Source organism: Somniosus microcephalus, chromosome 27, assembly GCF_052327205.1.
Source record: "Somniosus microcephalus isolate GS21.2 chromosome 27, FLI_Smic_1.0, whole genome shotgun sequence".
Classification (NCBI taxonomy): Eukaryota; Metazoa; Chordata; class Chondrichthyes; order Squaliformes; family Somniosidae; genus Somniosus; species Somniosus microcephalus.
The window spans coordinates 3,011,419-3,035,301 of record NC_141013.1 but is presented as its reverse complement, the minus strand read 5'-3'; the positions used below and the strand labels follow the sequence as shown (position 1 = coordinate 3,035,301).

Sequence of the window (23,883 nt, the reverse complement as noted above, 5' to 3'; positions counted from 1 at the left end):
TACAGCAGCTGGGTCAATCGTGCGCTCTGATTGGATCGACGGTGGAGCGCGCGCTTTGGTCTCTGAGGTGAATGCGAGTGTTTGTTGTGCGAGAAAGAAAATTAAAATTCGCGTTAAATTGTTGTAACTTGGTAAGTTATGATTTGTTGAAAGATGTTCATTTATTCCGCCCAACACAGTTGATGCAATGGATTTTTTTTTTGGGTTAAAAAATAATTTTACACAAGTTTTTCCAGAAATGGACCTTTCTATTTGTTTATTTATTGAGACTTGTTGCACCACAATGCGGATTAAAGTATTAAACTCCGGATTAAGGTCCGGGACGCCGAGTTTTCCCGCTGTTGTTGCTGCACCGGCCGTCCGCGGAGCGCGCATGCGCACAGGGCTCGCCGGCGCCTGCTGCCAGGGGGCGGGGCCAGAGAAGCTCCGCGCAGGAGGCCATTCAGCCCATCCAATCTGTGCAATTAATCCCACTGCCCTGCTCTTGTGGCTCAGTGGGTAGCACTCCCTCTTGCCTCTCAATCAGAAGGTTGAGGGTTTAAGTCCCCACTCCAGAGACTTGAGCACAAAACCTAGGCTGACAAAGAAACAGAAGGTTGGAGGAGCAGGAGTAGGCCATTCGGCCCCTCGAGCCTGCTCCACCATTCAATGAGATCATGGCTGATCATCCAAACTCAGTACTCTGTCCCTGCTTTCTCCCCATATCCCTTGATCCCTGTAGCCTTAAGGAATATATCTAACTCCTTCTTGAATATATTTAATGAATTGGCCTCTACTGCCTTCTGTGGTAGAGAATTCCACAGGCTCACCACTCTCTGGGTGAAGAAATTCCTCCTCATCTCAGTCCTAAATGGCTTACCACTTATCCTTAGACTGTGACCCCTGGTTCTGGACTCCTCCGCCATCGGGAACATCCTTCCTGCATCTAGTCTGTCTAGTCCTGTTAGAATTTTATAAGTTTCAATGAGATCCCCTCTCATTCTTCTAAACTCCAGCGAGTATAAGCCCAATCGACCCAATCCCTCCTTGTACGTCATTCCTGCCATCCCAGGTATCAGTCTGGTGAACCTCCATGGCAAGAACATCCTTCCTCAGATGACGAAGGGTTTTGACCTGAAACGTTGACTCTATTTCTCTCTCCACGGATGTTGCCTGGCCTGCTGAGTTTTTCCAGCATTTTCTGTTGTTATTTCCGATTTCCAGCATCCGCAGTATTTTGCTATCACTCCAGTGCCAGTACTGTGGGACCCCAGCTTCTCCAGTCCCTCCACATAACTGAAGTCCCTCAACCCTGGTACCATTCTAGTAAATCTCCTCTGCACCCTCTCCAAGGCGTTGACCTACTTCCTGAAGTGTGGTGCTCACAGTCGGGTTTATATGGCAACTTGTCCATAAACCTTTGTTTGATCTCCAGCAACTGGCATTTCATTCACTTTCAATTTGGCTGGCCTCCCACATTCTACCCTACGTAAACCTGAGTTCATCCAAAACTCGGCTGCCCATGTCCTAACTCGCACCAAGTCCCGTTCACCCATCACCCCCTGTGCTCGCTGACCTACATTGGCTCCCGGTTAAGCAACGCCTCGATTTCAAAATTCTCATCCTTGTTTTCAAATCCCTCCATGGCCTCGCCCCCTCCCTATCTCTGTAATCTCCTTCAGCCCCACAAACCGCCCCCCCCCCCCCCCCGGAGATATCTGTGCTTCTCTAATTCTGCCCTCTTGAGCATCCCTGATTATAATCGCTCAACCTTTGGCGGCTGTGCCTTCGGTTGCATAGGCCCTAAGCTCTGGAATTCCCTCCTTCAATCTCTCCTTGTCTCTATCGCTCTCTCTCCTCCTTTTAAAACGCTCCTTAAAATCTACCTCTTTGACCAAGCCTGTCCTAATATCTCCTTATGTGAATCGGTGCTCCTGTGAAGCCCCTTGCAACATTTTACAACAAATACTACAGTACTTGCATTTATATAGCACCTTTAACTTAGTAAAATGTCCCAATACTATGTTAAAGGCGTTATATAAATGCAAGTTGTTGTATGTCCCAAGGCAGTTTGCCTATAGATCTGTAATAACAACAGAAAATGCTGGAAAAACTCAGCAGGTCAGGCAACATCCGTGGAGAGAAATTTGAGTTGACGTTTCGGGTCGAACCCTTCTTCAAAACTGGAAAGAAAAGAAAATAGATCGAAGGCAGGGCTGCGATCGGACAAAAGAAGTGAAAGAATCAAAAGAGCTAGACGAGATGGTAATAGGCTGAGATTAGGTGTAAAGTGAACTGGCAGGGCAAGAGATAGCTGCCAGGTGTGAGAGAGAAACAAAAGGAAAGGGGGGGGGGAAAGGAGTGGAAAGATTACAAGAAAAAATGTGTAATAGGGGCCGAGGTTATGATCTGAAATTGTTGAACTCAATATTGAGTCCGGAAGGCTGCAGAGTGCCTAATCAGAAGATGAGGTGCTGTTCCTTGAGTTTACGTTGAGCTTCCGTGGAACAATGCAAGAGGCCAAGGACGGTGAGGTCCGAGTGGGAATGGAGCGGTGAATTAAAATGACAGGCGACCGGAAGCTCGGGGTCACCCTTACGGACTGAACGGAGGTGTTCCGCAAAGCGGTCACCCAATCTGCGTTTGTAACTTGGTTTGGGTTTTCTGGTTAATGTTGAATGTTTGGAAAGGGAAAATGTACTTGATGTTAGCAAGAATGTAAGTAAGTGGGAAAAGTGAAGCAGAATCACCTCGAACAATAAGTTTTCAATTTCAGCTGGACTTCCTCAAGAAATAGCTGGTGTGTAGATGAGGGAGAAAAATGAGTTTGTCCCTTCACTGCTTGTTACAGAGCAGCATTTGCAGAAGCGTATCTGAAAAGTTTACTTATCCAAGAATGTGGCAAAGAGGGGGTAGAAATTGAAGGATCTGTTTTAATTTTTGAAAGGTTACTATTAAAGAATGCCCCACCTACATAATGGTACAGTATTGCATTACTGAAAGAAATAGTCCAAAATAAAGCACCGTGATGGCTTTATCTCTGAGACTAGGTGCAAAATACACCTGTAATTTTTCTTTAAAAAAATAAACTTTCCTTGAGCTGTTTTGCCTTTTGATCATCTCATTTCCGGGGCCATTGTGTCTTTGTACCATTTCCTATTTATTGAAGGCAATTGTTGAATAATTGGCTGTGCCTATTTCTAAACTCTATTACAAATCATGGAGTCCTCCTGCGTAGCAACCTTTCTAATTTTTTATATTGGAAATTCAGTGATTTCCTGTTGCACTGGTAAATAGTGTGTTTACATTAATCAGACTCCATCACAAGATCCTAATGGCAGTGCTGTTGGCTAGTATCCAATTTTTCAGCAGCCTCAATAACTGGGAGTTGGGTGTTCTTACAGCTGACCTTTTGTGTAAACTTTGGCAACTGAAATAAAATTTTAAATTACATCTTAGTGCTAATAGAACTTTGAAGCAGTTAGAAGGAGACGGCAACTGGTCCTAGGAAGGGGCGGCGGTTGAGCAACCCTTTCAACAATGAGTTTTATCTGTAATCCTCTACACCAATGAGCTGAGCTTTTTGATTTTTTTTCTCCTTGTTGGGAGTTTGGTTCCAGAAATGTCCCCTTGGCTCAATGGAGGGGCAATTATTTTGTGTGATCATAGACAGTGGGTGTGTGCATGATAATTAACCACGGGGTCTGATCCTCTCCTCCCTGAATGTCGCTGCACTTCTAACAAGGCTCGCTGGACAGCGAGCAAGTTGATTTTTGTTTTTTGCTGCCTTCCTAATGCAGGAGCGCTGAAGCCAGTTGTAGCGTCCCTGCTCCTGCCTGACTTCGCACGGCACAGACGAGGGGCCGCCCTTGGCTGTGAACTGAGCTTCTTTCTAATGGACTTTCTTGGTATGAGAGGCAGGAAGAAAAAGGGAACGTAATAATGAGAAATATTACTTGACCAACCGTGTCTTACTATCCAAATGTTTTTGGGTGAGAATATAACACCGTAATGCTCTATAAATAAATGCTGGCATAAGACTAACTACTTGATATCATTTCAGATCATTTTTTAAATTGATTTTACCATCCTAACTTGTTTTTGTAAAGTGGATCGGACAAACTGCTGTGATGAGTGACACTTTGGAAAATGGTTTGTTCGACGTCCCTGACTATGACCACTTGGAAGATGAAACCTTTCCGCCTCTTCCTCCTCCATCATCACCTGGGCAACTGGAATATGGTGAAGCTTTTGCTAATAGTGGTAAGTCAGCTGTTTAAACTTGTACTTTGTGGGTAATTGTGAAATTGTTTTAAATCCAAGATCCAGTACATTAGAAAATTTCTGATTGATACAGGGCTATGGGGAGAGCGTGGGGCAGTGGGATTAGTTTGGGATTGATACAGGGCTATGGGGAGAGCGCGGGGCAGTGGGATTAGTTTGGGATTGATACAGGGCTATGGGGAGAGCGCGGGGCAGTGGGATTAGTTTGGGATTGATACAGGACTATGGGGAGAGCGCGGGGCAGTGGGATTAGTTTGGGATTGATACAGGGCTATGGGGAGAGCGCGGGGCAGTGGGATTAGTTTGGGATTGATACAGGGCTATGGGGAGAGAGCGGGGCAGTGGGATTAGTTTGGGATTGATACAGGGCTATGGGGAGAGCGCGGGGCAGTGGGATTAGTTTGGGATTGATACAGGGCTATGGGGCGAGCGCGGGGCAGTGGGATTAGTTTGGGATTGATACAGGGCTATGGGGCGAGCGCGGGGCAGTGGGATTAGTTTGGGATTGATACAGGGCTATGGGGCGAGCGCGGGGCAGTGGGATTAGTTTGGGATTGATACAGGGCTCTGGGGAGAGAGCGGGGCAGTGGGATTAGCTTGGGATTGATACAGGGCTATGGGGAGAGAGCGGGGCAGTGGGATTAGTTTGGGATTGTTTTGGCAGAGAGTCGGCACAGACACGGGGTGAATGGCCTCTTGTGCTGTTAATGTCTATGGTTCTATCATTAATTCCTTGTATTAACTTCAAGTTGCATTACTGTATGAGTAAGAATTATTTTCTGTGGTCCTGGGACTAGGGCTGCCACCAGTCACACTTCGGACTGGGCAGTCAGTTTCAGTAGGTTGTCTAAAAACGTTTAAAATGTAAATCGGACTCAAAGGGATTAAAATGTTGTTGTCCAATATTAGTAATGAAGGTGTTTGCATGGAGGTTAATACCTTTTTAAATAGTGATGAAAGGAATTTCACACCTATGTTAATTTGTTCATTGTTAATACTGTGTCATAATTTCAACCCAAATGCCTGTCCCTTTTTAAGTCAATTTTTCTGCCTATTTCAATGTCTCATTAAGCCAACTCATGTTCCTTGTGAAATCCAAAACTGATAGTGCAGCCTTCCCATCATCTGGCAGCAGTGTCGGCCCATGTTATATCATCTTTATTCTTTCCAAAAATAGAACTGTGCAGGAACTGAAAATTTCAACCTGCTCCTTGGTTTGTGCCCAGTGTTTGCCGTGCATTATTACCACAGCGCACAGCATTCTAACAGAAGTTAGACCGCCTTCGTTTTTTTTTTACATAATAAGAAGGGATAAAAGAGAGAGAAACTTCTCTGGTAAAGCTGGGATTAAACTCAGTAGAACAGTTAAGAACATAAAAGGCACATGGTTTTTCTTGAGTGATTGGAAATAGTTGAACTTTGACCCTGTTTCTTAAATCATAATGTCAGTAGGACTTTAAGGTGAGCTAACTCGCTCTTGCACAAAGTTATTTCGTAGAATAGTACAGCACAGAAGGAGGCCGTTCGGCCCATCGAGTCTGTGCCAGCTCTTTCGAAGAGCAATCCAGTTAGTCTCACTCCGCCGCTCTTTCCCCATATCATAGCAATTCTTTCTCCTACCAAGTATTTAAAAGTAGTGGAACCATAGCTGGGAAGATTTGAACCAGTGCAAGGAGACCCCCAATGGATTTCTATCCCATTGCCTTAACCACCTGGCCAAACTATCTGGCAATTCTCAAACTGCCATGGTGGGATTTGAACTAGTCCAGTAACATAACCACTATACTATTGTACCCGGTATTATTTCATCTGTATTTTTTGTTCTTTCAAAAGAGGAAGGTGGACAAGAGGGAACTCAGTCGAAAGAGCCTGTAGTTCTCAGGAAAGGTGTGAAAAGACCCCGGCCTAAACTGGATGCTCACAGGTAAACTAACCTTTTGAACTTTACTGGAGTGGCTGCTTTGCTTCCGGTGACCAGTGTTGTAGCCTGAACCAGTTCCCAGGCAGTGCTTGGTACAATGAGGAAAAGAAAGCCTTGCATTTCTACAGCACCTTCCACGACCACCGGACGTCTCAAAGCACTTTACAGCCAATGAAGTACTTTTTGAAGTGGAGTCACTGTTGTAATGTGGGAAACGTGGCAGCCAATTTGCACACAGCAAGATCCCACAAACAGCAATGTGATAATGACCAGATCATCTGTTTTTGTTATGTTGGTTGAGGGATAAATATTGGCCCAGGACACCGGGGATAACTCCCCTGCTCTTCTTCGAATTAGTGCCATGGGATCTTTTACATCCACCTGAGAGAGCAGACGGGGCCTCGGCTTAACGTCTCATCCGAAAAACGGCACCTCCGACAGTGCAGCACTCCCTCAACACTACACTGGAGTGCCAGCCTTAGCTTTATGTGCGCAAGTCCCTGGAGCCACAGCTGACACTACTGTATCTTCTCACTTGATGGACCCTAGTCCCCTGTGGCTGAAGGTTAGTTATGTCCTTATATAAAAATAAAGTACCATGTGGAGCAATGAGAGTACATCTAAAAATAGGATAAAAAAAAAACATTGAACTGCCAGTAAAAATCCTCAGCGTTCAGCTACATTCCCAGGTATTTTGGGGAGTCGGACATTGAAACCAGCCGCTTTGCAGCCACGTTTAATTACGGAGCTGTGGAACACCAGTTTATACTCTGATGCTGTTCAGGGAGGTTAGAAACTTGTCTCATAGGGAGAAAACATTTGATGAAAGTGCTGTTGAATATCTGCTAGCTGCCGCACTGGCAGAAGCTTTGGAGCAACTGATCTGCATACTCCGAATGGCACAGGGTGGGTTTTTATCTCACCTTTCCTAAAGGCATGTACTATTTCCTGGGTTACAGCTCCAGAGGTGCTGATTACCTGTTGGGCCCTTATCTAAGTGGCCATTATCCACGTGTGAGCCTTGACTAAGTATTTGTTTATGTTTGGTTCAACCAAAAGAGTGCCCATTTGTTATGGCGTGCGGTTTCAGCAGCAGTTACTGGTCAGTGATTAGCTGTAGGACCCTTGGCTTTCCCCCTCTTCCTAGCCCAGAAACGCTGAGACCAGTTGTAGTGCCTTTGCTGCTGCTGCTCCAGCAGAAGTCAGCTGAGCAGAGACCAGGGCTCGAACCTGACACCTGGGAATGTCAGTTTGGCACAGTGGCAGCTCACTTGCCTCCAAGTTAGAAGGTCATGGGTTCAAGCTCCATTCCAAGACTTCAGCACGTAATCTAGGCTGACACTGAAGCAATGGCTAGCATTTAAAGAATTAATACATAATTTACAACAAGTATACATTCCTTTAAGGCAAGAGAAGTTCAGATAGTATTAGATTTGTCAAACACGATTTCCCTTTCATAAAACCAGATTGACTCTGCCTAATCATATTGTGATTTTCTAAGTGTCTTTCTAAGAAACATTTTGAAGATGTAACTAGTAGGATGGCTGAGGGGGAACCAGTGGATGTGGTATATTTGGATTTTCAAAAAGCATTTGATAAGGTGCCACACAAGAGGTTATTACACAAAATTAGGACTCATGGGATTCGGGGTAATATATTAGCATGGATTGAGGATTGTTTTCTGTTCATTAACCAGAGTGTAGGAATAAACGGGACTTTTTCAGGTTGGCAGGCTGTAACTAGCGGGGTACCGCAAGGATCAGTGCTTTGACCTCAGCTATTTACAATCTATGTTAATGACTTAGATGAAGAGACTGAGTGTACTGTATCCAAGTTTGCTGATGATACCAAGTTAGGTGGGAAAGTAAGCTGTGAGGAGGACACAAAGAGGCTGCAGAGAGATATAGACAGGTTGACTGAGTGGGCAAGAACATGGCAAATGGAATACGATGTGGGGAAGTGTGAAGTTATCCACTTTGGTAGGAAAAACAAAAAAGCAGAATATTTTTTGAATGGTGAGAGACTGGGAAATGTTGGTGTTCAGAGGGACCTGGGTACCCTTGTACATGGATCACAGAAAGTTAACGTGGGTACAGCAAGCAATTAGGAAAGCAAATGGTATGTGAGCTTTTATTACAAAGGAATTAGAGTATATAAGAGTAAAGAAGTCTTACTACAATTATACAGGCATTGGTGAGGCCACACTTGGAGTACTGTGTACAGTTCTGGTCTCCTTACCTAAGGAATAGGAGTGGGTCTTTGGCGTAGCGGTAGCATCCCCGCCGCTGGGCCAGAAGGCGTAGGGTTTCGAACCCCGCTCCAGACAGTCCCGGCAAGTTGAGTCGGAGTTCTGGCTCTAAATTCTGGGTTGACATCCAGCGAGATACTTGTGGGTGTGGGTGGACCCCCCCCCCCCCTCGTATGGGTTGTGGGAGCCCGTAAAACCCTCCCGCCATAGGACTAACCACCCTAATGGCTGGTACGAAGATGGTTACGGTCACGGAAGGCGCGTTAATCGCGGCCAGAAATCCTTCCACCACTTCATACAGTTCCCCAAAGGGAACAGTGTGAAGACACGTACGACGACGACCTAAGGAATGACATACCTGCCTTTAGAGGGAGTGCAGCGAAGGTTCACTAGACTAGTTCCTGGGATGAGGGGATTGCCCTATAAGGAGAGATTGAGTAGACTAGGCCTATATTCCCTAGAGTTTAGAAGAATGAGAGGTGATCTAATTGAAACATATAAAATTCTTAAGGGGCTTGATAGGGTTAATGCAAGAAAAATGTTTCCCCTGGCTGGGGAATCTAGAACATAGAATAAGGGGTAGGCCAGTTAGGACTGAGATGAGGAGAAATTTCTTCACTCAAACGGTTGTGAATCTTTGGAATTCTCTACCCCAGAGAGCTGTGGATGCGCAATCGTTGAGTATATTCAAGACTGAGGTCGATAAACTTTTGGGAACTAAGGGATATGGGATAGTGCGGGAAGGTGGAGTTAAGGTAGAGGATCAGCCATGATCTCATTGAATGGCGGAGCAGGCTCGAAGGGCCGAATGGCCTCCTCCTGCTCCTATTTATGTTTCTTATGTAGGCTGACACTCCAGTGCAGTGCTGAGGGAGTGCTGCACTGTTGGAGGTGCCGTCTTTCAGATGAGACGTTAAACCGAGGCCCTGCCTTCCCTCTCGGGTGGGTGTAAAAGATCCCTCGGCACTATTCAAAGAAAAGCAGGGGAGGTCTCCCGGTGTCCTGGCCATCATTATAAAAACCCAGATTATCTGGTCATTATCTCATTGCTGTTTGTGGGAGCTTGCTGTGCGCAAACTAGCTGCCCCGTTTCCTACATTACAACAGTGACTACACTTCAAAAAAGTGCTTCATTGGCTGTAAAGCATTTTGGAATGTCCTGAGGTGGTGAAAGGCGCTATAGAAATGCAAGTCCTGTCCTTTCCTTTATTGGCTGTAAAGCACTTTGGGACATCCTGAGGCAATGAAAGGCATTGTTTCTTTCCTAATGTGTGTAACTTAGCATTGTATTGGGTGGTGCCATTACCCACTGAGGCAGCGAGGCATTCTATTTAAGTATCAGGGGAGGGGGGCAAGAGGAGATTTCTGTATACCAGTTCTGTTGTGATCTTGCGAAGAAATGAAATGCTGAACTTGTAGAAAAGATCTTCTGACTTCATGTCCCTTTGTGATCTTGTGCTTGGGTTGGACTCTAGGTTTAGCTGGGGACATTGTGCACCTGGTGGATACAGTCTTTTTCAGATCTGCTTTTGAGTTCTTGTACAACTACTTAAGATCTGAGTTTTATTCAATCTTGTTTTTTTTTATATATATATAAAAGATTGACTTCAGATCGAGGATTGCCAGCTTTACGGAATTTGTTCAATGATGTCCGATTTAAAGGCAAAGGACATGAGGTAAGCCGGAAGAATAAAGATCCCTCTGCTCTTGAACGCATCAAAAACTAGGCAGCCCATATCCTAATTCGCACCAAGTCCTGTTCACCCATCATCCCTCTGCTCGCTGACCTACATTGGCTGCCGGTCCGGCAACGCCTCGATTTTTAAAATTCTCATCCTTTGTTTTGAAATCCCTCCATGGCCTCACCCCCTCCCTATCTCTACCCTCCAATTCTGGCCTCTTGAGCATCCCTGATTTCCATCGCTCCACCATTGGCGGCCGTGACTTCAGCTGCCTGGGCCCTAAGCTCTGGAATTCTCTCCCTAAACCTCTCCACTTCTCTCTCTCCTCCTTTAGACGCTCATTAAAACCTACCTCTTTGACCAAGCTTTTGGTCACCTGTCCTAATATCTCCTTATGTGGCTCGGTGTCAAATTTTGTTTGATAACCGCTCCTGTGAAGCGCCTTGGGATGTTTTACTACGTTCAAGGTGCTGTATAAATGCAAGGTGTTGTTGTTACTCTGCCCCACAAATGCCTTCAATTTCAGTCCTTGAAAGAAACCCCCTCCTGTATAAATGTGATATTTCTCACATTCACCACCATTGAACAAGATTGTCCATTTTAGATTTCTCTGTCGCACCATGTACGCACTCTCCCTCTTTCTTGATACGACACTGGTTGGCCACAATAGGAAAATTAATTGAAAATGTAACTTAAACATGTTTGTATTTTCTCTCGCTCCAGTCCTCCTTGAAGCGTTGACTCCTTGTAGCGGGGCAGTTCCACAGGAGCCTGTCATCCTTTGGTACTTTGCCCAGGAGTTATTATTCACGGAAGGTTTGGCAGGCTTGTTGACTGCAGAGGGTAGCGCTTTGGGAAACAGCACGCTGACATCAATATAGAGGCGCAGGGAGCTGCTATTGGGAGTGCAGGTTAAGCATGTTTAAAGAAGGGTTCATTCAGACTGATCCTTTTGCGGATGCAAATGCAGTTTTATAAATCTTTTGAGCTCTTAACTGTTTCATGAATATTTAATATTGATGGACACAATGGATAATTGGAGTGGAGACAGTTATCATGAGTCATGAGTCTTGCCTGACTTAACTGCCTAGAAACTGAGTGCCAAGTTTTGTGCTGAATTCAATATATTGGTTTGGCTTTTTTTAATTTGAAATTGACGTGGGAGCACTGATCCCTTCATATTCCGGTTCACTATTCTCATCCATGTCTCCTCAATTACAGTTACAGGCACTTTGCTTCTTGGGTTTGGTCACATATGACTTTTATTCTATAGAGTTTTAAAGAATTAATTAATACCACAATAATTGTTTTTAGCATATGCCCCTGCCAAATGAATGTATTCATTGCATGCTGCCAGTGGTGTGCCATAGAGCAGATGTTCTGTGCACAGTAAAATGTAGTCCTGGGACCGCACGATGTCAATGGGTGTACATTAATATAACAAAGAATGGATTTTATTAATTAAAACAGAGTGCTGTGACTCTAAATCAGATCAGCATCTGAAAGACAAAGCTAGATTAACTGAGGACTTCATCAGAATGCTTGAGGGTTTCCACCTGGCACATTAACCCATCTTTTGTTCAGATGCGCACTTCGTATCCATGCCTGCTAGTTGATGTCCGTTAATCTTTGGTGAGTGGTGCTGGTGGGCAGAGAATTGTTCCCCTGTTGTGTATTTCTGACATTATGCGTGGTTTTGGTTTTTAATCCTATATATAGTTTCACACATGTTATTTTTAATCTTCCCTGTTGAGAATGAAGATGTGAAGACCCTCCTTTGGCACATGGAGCATTGGGCTCATAGGCTGTACCCTAAATTGCAATTTGAGGAGTTCATCGACAAAGTAGAGGCCTTGGGTGGTAAAAAAGTTCAGGTAACTTTTCAATATTGCAGGTTTAAGTTTTCTCTCCCCACTCCTCATTTGGGATGCAATTGTTTCAGAAAATGTATTTTTAAAACAATTGATAGCGCTATAACATTTATATTTGGCAAGAAACACTGAATGGGATTGCTTCAAAAAAGGTGTCTGGTGTGAGTAAATCTGTTCCAGTATTGCCTACTCGTTATTGTTAGTTAGTGAGTGATGTCAGTAGAATTGTTCCTGTGCTGACATTGTACAGCACAAGCTTGCACTCTGTTGGCAGGGGAAGGAGGAAGTGCTGCAATAGTAATACTAATCATGTGACGGATGGAAAATGTCACACGGCACTGGTCGAAGAGCAAGGGAGTTAATACAATCATAGAAAGAGGCCATTCGGCCCATCGTGTCTGTGTCAGCCGAAAAAGAGCTCTCCAGCCTAATCATAGAATGGTTACAGCACAGAAGGAGGCCATTCGGCCTGTTGAGCCCGTGCCGGGGCTCTGCACGAGCACCTCAGCTAGTCCCACTCCCCTGCCCTTTCCCCGTAGCCCTGCTAATTTTTTCCCCCTCGGGTACTTACCCAATTCCCTTTTGAAAGGCACGATTGAATCTGCCTCCACCACCCTCTCAGGCAGTGCTTTCCAGATCCTAACCACTCGCTGAGTAAAAAAAGTTTTTCCTCATGTCGCCTTTGGTTCTTTTGTCAATCACCTTAAATCTGTGTCCTCTGGTTCTCGACCCTTCCGCCAATGGGAACAGTTTCTCTCTATCTACTCTGTCTAGACCCCTCATGATTTTGAATACCTCTATCAAATCTCCTCTCAACCTTCTCTGCTCTAAGGAGAACAACCCCAGCTTCTCTAGTCTATCCACATAACTGAAGTCCCTCATCTCTGGAACCATTCTCATAAATCTTTTCTGCACCCTTTCTAAGGTCTTCACATCCTTGCTAAAGTGCAGTGCCCAGAATTGGACACAATACTCCAGTTGAGGCCGAACCAGGTTCTTCATAACTTCCTTGCTCTTGTACTCTATGCCTCTATTTATGAAGCCCAGTATCCCGTATGCTTTCTTAACCTGCCCTGCCACCTTCAACGATTTGTGCACATTTACCCCCAGGTCTCTCTGTTCATGCACCCCCTTTAGAATTGTACCCTTTAGTTTATATTGCCTCTCCTCGTTCTTCCTACCAAAATGTATCACTTCGTACTTTTCCGTGCTAAATTTCATCTGCCATGTGTCCGCCCATTTCACCAGCCTGTCTATGCCTTCTTGAAGTCTATCACTATCCTCCTCACTGTTCACTATACCTCCAAGCTTATTGTCATCTGCAAATTTTGAAACTGTGCCCTGTACTCCCAAGTACAAATCATTAATATATATCAAGAAAAGCAGTGGTCCTAGAACCGACCCCTGGGGAACACCACTGTATACCTTCCTCCAGTCTGAAAAACAACCGTTCACCACTACTCTCTGTTTCCTGTCACTTAGCCAATTTCGTATCCATGCTGCCACTGTCCCTTTTATTCCATGGGCTTCAACTTTGCTGGCAAGCCTATTATGTGGCACTTTATCAAACACCTTTTTGGAAGTCCACATACACCATGTCAACCACATTACCCTCATCAACCCTCTCTGTTACCTCATCAGAAAACTTGATCCAGTTAGTTAAACACAATTTGCCTTTAACAAATCCGTGATGGCTTTCCTTAATTAATCCACACTTGTCCAAGTGACTGTTAACTTTGCCCCTGATTATCGTTTCCAATACAGACTGATACCTGGGATGGCAGGAATGACGTATGAAGAGAGATTGGGTCGATTGGGCTTGTATTCGCTAGAGATTAGAAGAATGAGAGGGGATCTCATTGAAACTTATAAAATTCTAACAGGACTAGACAGACTAGATGCAGGAAGGATGTTCCCGATGGCCGGGGAGTCCAGAACCAGGGGTCACAGTCTAAGGATAAGGGGTAAGCCATTTAGGACTGATGAGGAATTTCTTCACCCAGAGAGTGGTGAACCTGTGGAATTCTCTACCACAGAAGGCCGTTGAGGCCAATTCATTAAATATATTCAAGAAGGAGTTCGATATATTTCTGAAGGCTAAAGGGATCAAGGGATATGGGGAGAAAGCAGGGACAGGGTACTGAATTTGGATGATCAGCCATGATCTCATTAAATGGCGGAACAGGCTCGAGGGGCCGAATGGCCTACTCCTGCTCCTATCTTCTATGTTTAAGCTTCCTCACTACCGAGGTTAAACTGACTGGCCTGTAATTGCTGGGTTTATCTTTACACCATTTTTTGAACAAGGGTGTAACATTTGCAATTCTCCAGTCCTCTGGCACCACTCCCGTATCCAAGGAGGATTGGAAGATTATGGCCAGTACCTCCGCGATTTCCTCCTTAACCTTCCTCGGCATCCTAGGATGCTCCCCATCCAGTCCTGGTGACTTATCAATTTTTAAGTTCAGACAGCCTTTCTAGTACCTCCTCTATCAATTTTTATCTCATCCAGTAACCCCGCTACCTCCTCTTTCACTGACTTTGGCAGCATCTTCTTCCTTGGTGAAGACAGATGCAAAATACTCATTTAGTACCTCAACCATGCCCACTGCCTCCATGCATCTCCTTTTTGGTCCCTAATCGGCCCCACCCCTTCTCTTGCTACCCGTTTATTATTTATATGCCTATAGAAGACTTTTTAATTCCCTTTATGTTAGCTGCCAATCTAGTCTCCTATTCTCTCTTTGCCCCATATATTTTCTTTTTCACTTCCCCTCTGAACTTTCTATATTCAGCCTGATTCTCACTTGTATTTTCAACCTGACATCTGTCATATGCGCCCTTTTTTTGCTTCATCTTACTCTATCTCTTTCATCATCCAGGGAGCTCTGGTTTTAGTTGCTCTACCTTTTCCCCTTATGGGAATGTACCTCAACTCTACCCGAACCATTTCCTCTTTAAAGGCAGCCCATTGTTCGATTACAGTTTTGCCTGCCAATCTTTGATTCCAATTTACTTGGGCCAGATCCGTTCCCAACCCACTGAAATTTGCCACCTTCCAATTAAGTATTTTTACTCTAGATTGCTCCCTGTCCTTTTCCATAGCTAAGCTAAACCTTATAATACTATGATCACTGTTCCCTCAATGTTCACCTAATCTCTGTGTCCAAGCCAATGTTTATTCCTTAGCCAGCTCCAGATTAATTGGTTATTTAGCTCATTGCTGTTTGTAGGACCTTGCTGCATGCGTTTGCCTACATAACATTGTTAACTTATGAGTATTTCCAGGCATCTGCCAATTAGTCATTTATGGACGCTTAGAATAGTTGTCATGTGCTTGTATGTTTGTCAACTGCTTGCACATGTCCTGGCATTGGGTGTAGTTCCAAGCAACTCAGTGATGCAAGTCAAATCTGGAGTCTACAAACAGCAGTTGTGCTCTTGATCTGTGTTGACTATGAAGCGCATTAACCGGCTGGGGTGACTTATTCAGAATTTCCCCCTCCTTTGGTAAACCAGCCTGACACTGCTTGGCATGATAGGAGTGTGGTGAGATGGGATTCCTGCATGCTAACTTTTTGGTACCAGTGATTTTTGTTCTTTAGTTAAGACTTTAAGCTACTTCCATGGTTAGAAAGGGAAATTTGTTCAGGTACTGCATCATTTCCTTTACATTCTAATGTTTTAACAAGAGCAGCTGGCTATGGTGAGGAATTAATTCCCATTGAGGTGGTGGGGTGACCTTATTCTGTTAAATCGGGTAACGATTGATCTGGTTTTGTTTTCTTCCATACAAAGAGGTTGTCAGATCTGTGCTCTTTCCCCCCTGTCTCTTTCTTTTCGATAGCGAATGGAGTAGCTCGGCCTCTGCGTGCTGCTCTGTCCACACTCGCGGTGTGGTATGGTGCAAACCTTCCCGTAGCTGCGTCCAACTTCTGGTGGCTCTCTTATTTGTCCACAAACCTTGCGTCCTGTTGTCCTGCTTTTCTGTCAGCATTTACCATTTGTAAATTGTTGCGCTCACATTTCCCATTCACCTTCTGCCAGCGAAACCGTCACAGTGTAGTTGGAAGTTTCCAGCCTCTCGGTGGCCGTGGAATGAGTTTCTAAAGTCATAGTCATAATGGCACAGAAGGAGGCCATTCAGCCCATCGAGTCCGTGCCGGCTCTCTGTAGAGCAATCCAGTCAGTCCCATTCCCCCGCTCTATTCCCGTAGCCCTGCAAGTTTATTTCCCTCAAGTGCCTATCCAGTCTCCCCTTGAAAACATCGAGTGTCTCCGCTTCCACCACTTCCCTCGGCAGCGAGTTCCAGGTCCTCACCACTCGCTGCGTAAAAAGGTTTTTCCTCACGTCCCCCCTGTATCTCTTGCCCAAAACCTTAAATCTGTGTCCCCTGGTCCTTGTACCATCAACTAGTGGGAACAGCCTTTCTCCGTCTAGCCTATCCAAACCGGTCATAATCTTGTCCACCTCTATCAAATCACCCCTCAACCTCCTTTGCTCTAATGAAAACAAACCCAGCTTCTCCAACCTGTCCTTGTAGCTAAGATCCCCCATCCCTGGAACCATTCTGGTAAATCTCTTCTGCACCCTCTCAAGGGCCTTCACATCAGGCAGTCTCCTAGTATGTAATATCATCATTTTAGAGTTTCAATCTCATACTTGCTCACTTTTTACTAAAAATAAAGAGAAAATGCTGAAAACACTCAGCAGGTGAAGGGCAAGCCAGGGTTAAAGTTTCAGCACAATGACCTTCCCTACATTTTATACTTGCCGTTTTTTACATTCTAGACCTGCTTGAAGAAAATTCGACTTGATATGCCCATTACTCATGAAGACTTTATTTCTAACGAAGGCAAGTGCTCCTTTCAGATCTTTGATCAAAATCTTTTTAGAAGCTTTGTGCGCCTTCAGATGGGACATATAATAGCAAGGCATTCTAGGGAAAATCGACCATTGATTCTAAGGTTATACCTGATGCTGAGGCTTTTTCCAGTGCATTAACTTTGTTTTTATAATTGTCATCTTTGCTTGTATCACTTCAGAGTAAAGCCTGACCTTTGACTATAATCCACAGCTGGTTGGGGTGGGCGTGTGTTTGGGCAATGGAATCGTTCTGGATTTCCTTTTTCATGAATTGCAGAAGAGCGGTAGTTGCAGGTTGCAAGGCTTGCAGTAACTGAATAGTGTGCTGCTTTTTCCTCTGATTTTAGTGGCGTAATGTCATTTCCTGCGTTGCATAAATGACATTCTGGGATATCCAGAGGGGTGTGTTTGATCGCCACTCAGTCCTGCTCCCTGCAGTGTGCGAAAAGTGTGGTTGTTCAGTTGTGTATATAATCTAGAGACCCAGCCAGAGTTTGCCACACTCTTGTTTCTACAGGTTTTAATTAAACACAAACTGTCACTTAAAAAAAATCAATCTTCTCTTTATCCCCCACCACCCATTGCTGTTTGTGGGATCTTGCTGTGTGCACATTGGCTACCACCTTTTCCTACAACAGTGACTACACTTCAAAGAGTAATTCATTGGCTTTGGGACATCCTGAGGTTGTGAAAGGAGCTATATAAATGCAAGTTCATTGTGTAGAAAGAAGAAAAGGCCATCGAATCTATCTTTCATTTGAAGTTGTTTTTGCTGTAATGCTAAGCCTCTATCTATGCTCTCTGTTCAATTAAGACTAATCTTTGTACCAATAACTGCAAAGCAACACATTTCATTTTACATAAAACATCATTTTTTTAATTTACAACTTGTTTGTGGAACTGGAGTTGCTCAGTTCTGGTGACCTTGTTTTGTGTCCATAATCATAAAAATTTGTCTTGCCAATTTTGTACCTTTTTCTGCTCTGCACTGCCCTGCCGAGGGCAGTGAATGGGCTACAGCTCCACGGGTTAAGAGGTCAGGTCCTTCTTCACGTGTAACCTAATTAGTGGCTCAACTGTTGAGGGCATCACCAGTGAGGCGGCAGCTGTCCGAGTGCATGTTTTCATCAGGTGCCACTGAGTGTTAATCAAAGGGAAGCACCCCAGCTGTTTTTAAATGATTGGCCAAGTTTTTATATAATTCTACGTAACTCAACAGGGCCCCACAAAGCATGCAGGGCCCGACATGAAGATATTCCTGGTGTGCATTCTTTCTCTCTCAAAAAAGAGAATCGCTCCCCTCTGCTCCTGAAAGCATGACTCTCGATGGGAGCCTTCTGGTAACTCGCCTCAAGTGACCATTTATGTGTTGACCTAAACAGTGAGGGTAAATAGGCTATTCAGCTGTGGCTAGTACACAGCCCAAGCCATGATCTTGCATAGAAATTGCAACATCAAAACAGGCATGTTTAGCCCAGCCAGTATGTGCTGTTTATCCTCCAAATAAGTATGCTCATATCCCTTTCCTATCGTAACTGATTCTTAAATGGTAACCTGGTCTCGGCTTCAATCACTAATTCTAGTAGCGCATTCCAGTCATGCAGTCCTCTTTTTAAAAAAAAAAAAAAAGTTTCTCCTGCTCTCTGCCCCATGGCTCTTGCAATTAATCTTGTATGTTCTTATCCGACGTGAACACTTTCCAGTAGGAATCACTGCATTATGATAAGGAGTGGGAATCCAGCCCAAGGGAGGCGAGACCAATTGTAGCATCCAAAATACTGTTCTGACAACCAGTAACTCCGCATTAAACATGGGATTTTTTCCCATCCTTTTGTACATTAGGCACCGCCTCTACCCACCGAGGCTTTGCGGGAATCCATTATTACAATTTCTGTTTCTGCACTCTTCCGAAGACAAGTTCTGTAGGCACCAGGTAGCCCCTGGTACCTCCCCAAGTGGCCATTATTGTGTAAATCTTGGGAAATTGAGTGTCTGGGCTATTCGGTCTGACGGCAACACTGCTAAGCCCAGTGCTGTCCTAATCCATGTATACACGTTCTCCTGTTCTTTCTCTCTTTTCCCCTCCCCTTTACTGGATAGCAACCAGGAATAGGGAACTTACCTCCTCGCAGACAGGGACTGAATTAGAACCCTCCTGGTTTCTAAATCAGCCATTTTCTAAAACTCTGAGGCTTCAGGAGAATGATCACTTTTGAGGGCTATGATAAATTCAGACAAAAACACATTCCTGTTTTGAAATAACATATTTGTAATTACAGTTGTGGAGCATGAGGATGACCTAGGAATTGATAACTTAGAAACTTCATTCAATGCAATAGCCAGCCAGCCAGCTACAGAATCGACTCCTAGCTCAAGCGCACTCTCCGAGGAACAGCAGCTTAGGATCGAAAGGAACAAACAGCTTGCACTTGAGAGACGACAAGCAAAACTCAAGTCGACAAATCAAATGCCCTCCAATGGTAATTACTAAATGATTTTTTTAAGGGAATTTACAGTTTAATTTCCATACTAAAGTAAATCAGAGTACAGTAACCGAACTTTAATCTGTTTTAAAGCAGGTTAAGGGGAGGAAGAGTGAGATTTCCTTTATCTTCTTTCTCTTCAAAATCTGTCTTCAAAAGTTCACAACCACTATCTTGTGCATTGTGGAGAAATTAGAATTCAGCAGCCTAGAAGTGTGCTTCCTTATCACTTGTTCCATTACCTAGTGATTAAGATGCGGCTGGAATACAAGGCGCTGGTTAAATCTGGTTCCTGCTGATAGGGCTTATGAAATGGTTTGATTTCTCAGTTTTTTTTTTAAGCAAAATATATACTTTGACCTAATTTTAACCATTTTAAAATCTGGGCTGCTGCTCTTCCCACCCCTCCCTGCCCCAGTAGGTTAGCCAAGAGGGAAATTTGACTCCTCAATGACTGCCTGAAACAGATATGCTAATGTAAACCATGTTCAGTTCTCATAACTGAGATATTTATATGGTTTGAATTAGCAATTTTATCCTTTATGCAATTTAGTTGAGCACATTCTCCTAAGATTAGAGTTTGGGCTTAAGGGGAAAATGTGGCTTTAGGTGTTAGTTTTGAGCATCTAATTAAACATAGATTTAGGTTCTGTAAAGCTGACCTTTGTGCTTTATTAAGTTAGATACCATACAATCATCACTGGCATGTCCTGGTGACAGGGCAGAGTTGTATAATGGGATGCTATATTTCTACAAGGACAGTGCTGAGAAACTATAGTATGTCACACCTGTCAATTATCCTTTTGTGTTCATCAATAGAATGGAGCCTGGGGCACTTTGGCATCCAGTTATCACTGGATGTTTCCAGGACTGTTGCAGTTAAGCTAGATGTTTTCCCATACAATGTGCCAAAAATATGCCGCAATCCTCAATCGAACTCTGGACATGTTCCCACTAGGAACTAGGTTAGTACTCATGGCTCAGTGGTAGCACCCTCGCCTCTGAGTCAGAAGGTTGTGGGTTCAAGTTCCTCTCCAGAGACATAAGAACATAAGTAAGAGCAGGAGTCGGCCATTCGGCCCCTTGAGCCTGCTCCGCCATTCAATAAGATCATGGCTGATCATCGACTTCAACTCCACTTTCCCACCCGATCTCCATATCCCTTGATTCCCCTAGAGTCCAAAATCTATCGATCTCAGCCTTGAATATCCTCAAAGAATTCCAAAGATTCACAACCCTCTGAGTGAAGAAACTCCTCCTCATCTCAGTTTTAAATGGCCGACCCCTTATCCTGAGACTATGCCCCCTAGTTCTAGACACTCCAGCCAGGGGAAACAACCTCTCAGCATCTACCCTGTCAATCCCCTTCAGAATCTTGTATGTTTCAATGCGATCACCTCTCATTCTTCTAAACTCCAGAGAGTATCGGCCCATTCTACACAATCTCTCATCATAGGACAGCCCGCTCATCCCAGGAATCAATCTAGTGAACCTTTGTTGCACCACCTCCAAGGCAAGTATATCCTTCCTTAGATAAGGAGACCAAAACTGTGCACAGTACTCCAGGTGTGGTCTCACCAAGGCCCTATACAATTGTAGCAAGACTTCCTTACTCTTACACTCCAACCCCCTTGCAATAAAGGCCAACATGCCATTTGCCTTCCTTATTGCTTGCTGTACTTGCATGCTAGCTTTCTGTGTTTCTTGCACGAGGACACCCAAATCTCTCTGAACACCAACATTTGAAAGTTTCTCACCATTTAAAAAATATTGTTTTTCCATTCTTCCTACCAAAGTGAATAACCTCACATTTCCCTACATTATACTCCATCTGCCACCTTACTGCCCTCTCACTTAGTCTATCTTATGTCCTTTTGAAGACTGTGTTCTCCTCACCGCTTACTGTCCTACCTAGCTTTGTTTCATCAGCAAACATGGATACATTACTCAGTCCCTTCATCTAGGTCATTAATATAGATTTTAAATAGCTGAGACCCCAACACCGATCCTTGCGGCACCCCACTAGTTACAGCCTGCCAACCTGAAAAAGATCTGTTTATTCCTACTCTGACCGTTAACCAATCCTCTATCCATGCTACTATATTACCCCAATGAGCCCTAATCTTGTGCAATAACCTTTTTATGTGGCAGCTTATCGAATGCCTTTTGGAAATCCAAATATACTACATCCACTGGTTCCCCTGTATCTACACTGCTAGTTACATTCTCAAAAAACGAATAAATTTGTCAAACATGATTTCCCATTCATAACATAATTAGGTAGAGTCAATATGATTTTCTAAGTGACTTGATACCAGCTGAGCCTTGAGCATAAAATCCAGGCTGACACTTCGGTGCAATGCTGAGGGAGCATTGCACTGTCTGAGTTGCCAACGAGACCCAGTCTGCCCTTTCAGTTGGACGTAAAGATCCCACTATTCAAAAGAGCAGGGTAGTTCTCCCTAGTGTCCTGGCCAATATGTGTCCCTCAACCAACCAACACCAAACCAGATAAACTGGTCGTTATTTAATTTCTGTTTGTGGGACCTTACAATGTGCAAATTGGCACATTTCCTTCATTACAACAGTGACTACACTTCAAAAGTAATTTAGGTTGTGGCTGCCCAGGTTTTTTTTTAATGTAGAACCGTTGCAGAAAGACTTTCACCCCATCACTTTGGATTTGAATTCAAGTTTCACAAGAAAAAGGATTTTTTGCCAACCAGTAATACCTGGTCCTCTGATTTCTGTAGATTTAAGTCTGTGCATTTCATTAACTCTTATCAGTAAACTCTACCCCACCTTTTGGAATTACAGGAGACTTTGGTTTATCCGGAGGTTGTATGTCCGGAAACCTCGATCTACCGGCAGAAATCGGGAGCCGTTTTGTTAGGTTGTTTTTCTTCTCGTGGCTTTTTTTTCCCCAACAGTCAGGCTCTGGAAAGTCTCAAGCTGTTGCTAAGCTAGAGACGCTTCCAAGGTACGGGCTGACTGTTTGAAGCTGTTGCTAAGCAACAGTGTTTGTTGTCAGATACGGAGATGAAAACCTCCGTATGCTTCAACATTAACGCTGGTATGTCCGGCAGTTTTGATAGGACCGAGCTGTTGCCGATCTGTCGGTGCCGGATATAACAAAGTTTCCTGTATGTGGTAAAGTTCTGCATAGCTATACTGTAGAGATCAGGGATGAAAGCAAATGTCCACCCTGTTGCCCCATTTCCATTTTTTTTAAAACCTTGTTCAGCTGCTCCAAATACTTTCCATCCCTTCTCAAACTTAAATGTTTATGGTGTAGCATTGAAACAGTAATGGTTGTGCTTCTTCACAGATGGAGTATGCTGTTGAGGTAATCCTGCATAGCGAGCAGGGCCAGTTTCCAGCTGAGAACAAGTAAATGGGGATCTTACCGAATCTCTCAGGCTCAATCATTGGAGCGATCTGTCTGCCAGTACTTTGTGCTATACAGGAAACTTTGTGCTATCCGGCACCGAGCTGCTGCCGTTCCCTCAAAACTGCCGGACACTCCAGAGTTAATGTTGAAAGATACTCTGCCAACAAACACTGTTGCTTAGCAACAGCTTCTAAACAGTCGGGTGCAGCTGCAAGCGTCTGTAGCTAAAGCTGTTGCTATAGCTACAGACTTTGCAGTGCTTGACTGGGGGGAAAAAAAGCAAAGAAAACAAACCAAGAATAAAAAACAGCTCCTGATTTTTGCCGGTGGCTCCAGCTTGCCAGATGGTTCGCCTCCAGATAACTCAGTTTCCTGTAGTTTGTTAGAGGTAAAAATGCTGTAGATTATTCATGCATGAATCTGTGTGTCTAAGTTTACTTATTGTGTTTCAGATCGAGGTGATTCTCAGTCCTTGAGTCAGGCCACGGAACCAAATCAAACCAAAGTGTTGACAGATCCTGATGACATGTTTGAAGATCTAGATGTAGAAAGTATAGAAGCTTTGAAAGAGGTAACTAAAATGGAATCTTCTAAACCAGTTCAGGAACTCAAAACTCCAACAGAAGTAGATCTTGCTGTGGAAACTCTAGAAGACTTTGCTGAGGTAACCAAAACAATTGACACGTCTAAACCAAAACACGAGTCTGAAACCACACTTGAAGAAGCAGCAACAGAATCGAAGAATCTGAGCATGGAAATATTAAGTGAAGTAACAGATGTTTCTCAACCAATTCAGGAGCTAGAAACCATCACAGAAGTTGATTAACCCAAGACTTGCCGGTGATTACTACTTGAGGATTTTTGGTTTTGCAAGTGGAATGGTTATGTGACACTGAAATTAAAGTGGGAGTGGAGAATTTGGATGCATGGTGTGTTTTGGCTGTACAGTATTGTATTGTGTAGAAACTCTGCACTCATAACAATTCTGATTATCACCAGGGCAAAGGGCGTTTGGGAACTCTTAACATTCCCCCCCCACGAAAAGGGCGTGAAGAGTAATTGCAAATGAATTGTAATACTTTTATTTGTGCTGAACTTGGAATAAAAATTTATAATATTTACATCTAGTTCAAAAAAGGCTTTGTACATCTCGCATT

General features: G+C 44.0%; 1 protein-coding gene across 6 annotated transcripts; it reads left to right on the top strand.

Moving 5' to 3' along the window:
• On the top strand, positions 1–23,847 carry tipin (timeless interacting protein). 6 transcript variants are annotated; one of them, XM_085968355.1, is made up of 9 exons: positions 40–131; positions 3,780–3,971; positions 4,089–4,242; positions 6,097–6,187; positions 10,033–10,108; positions 11,869–11,988; positions 16,778–16,841; positions 19,132–19,332; positions 23,179–23,847. In XM_085968355.1, exons 3-9 carry the CDS (start codon positions 4,110–4,112, stop codon positions 23,550–23,552), a joined length of 1,059 nt encoding a protein of 352 aa, XP_085824481.1. In that variant the 5' UTR covers positions 40–131; positions 3,780–3,971; positions 4,089–4,109; the 3' UTR covers positions 23,553–23,847. The 6 variants fall into 6 exon arrangements, with proteins under 6 accessions (XP_085824485.1, XP_085824480.1, XP_085824484.1 ...); XM_085968356.1 differs by having other exon boundaries at positions 48–67; XM_085968359.1 differs by lacking the exon at positions 3,780–3,971 and having other exon boundaries at positions 1–67.
• The last annotated feature ends 36 nt before the right edge of the window (positions 23,848–23,883 follow it).

Excerpts from the sequence above, each read along its gene's own strand:
- tipin (XM_085968354.1), top strand. The coding sequence starts at position 72 with ATGCGAGTGTTTGTTGTGCGAGAAAGAAAATTAAAATTCGCGTTAAAT. Across the intron at positions 4,243-6,096 it reads TGAAGCTTTTGCTAATAGTG|AGGAAGGTGGACAAGAGGGA; the intron begins GTAAGTCAGCTG and ends TTCTTTCAAAAG. Across the intron at positions 10,109-11,868 it reads TTAAAGGCAAAGGACATGAG|AATGAAGATGTGAAGACCCT; the intron begins GTAAGCCGGAAG and ends TTCCCTGTTGAG.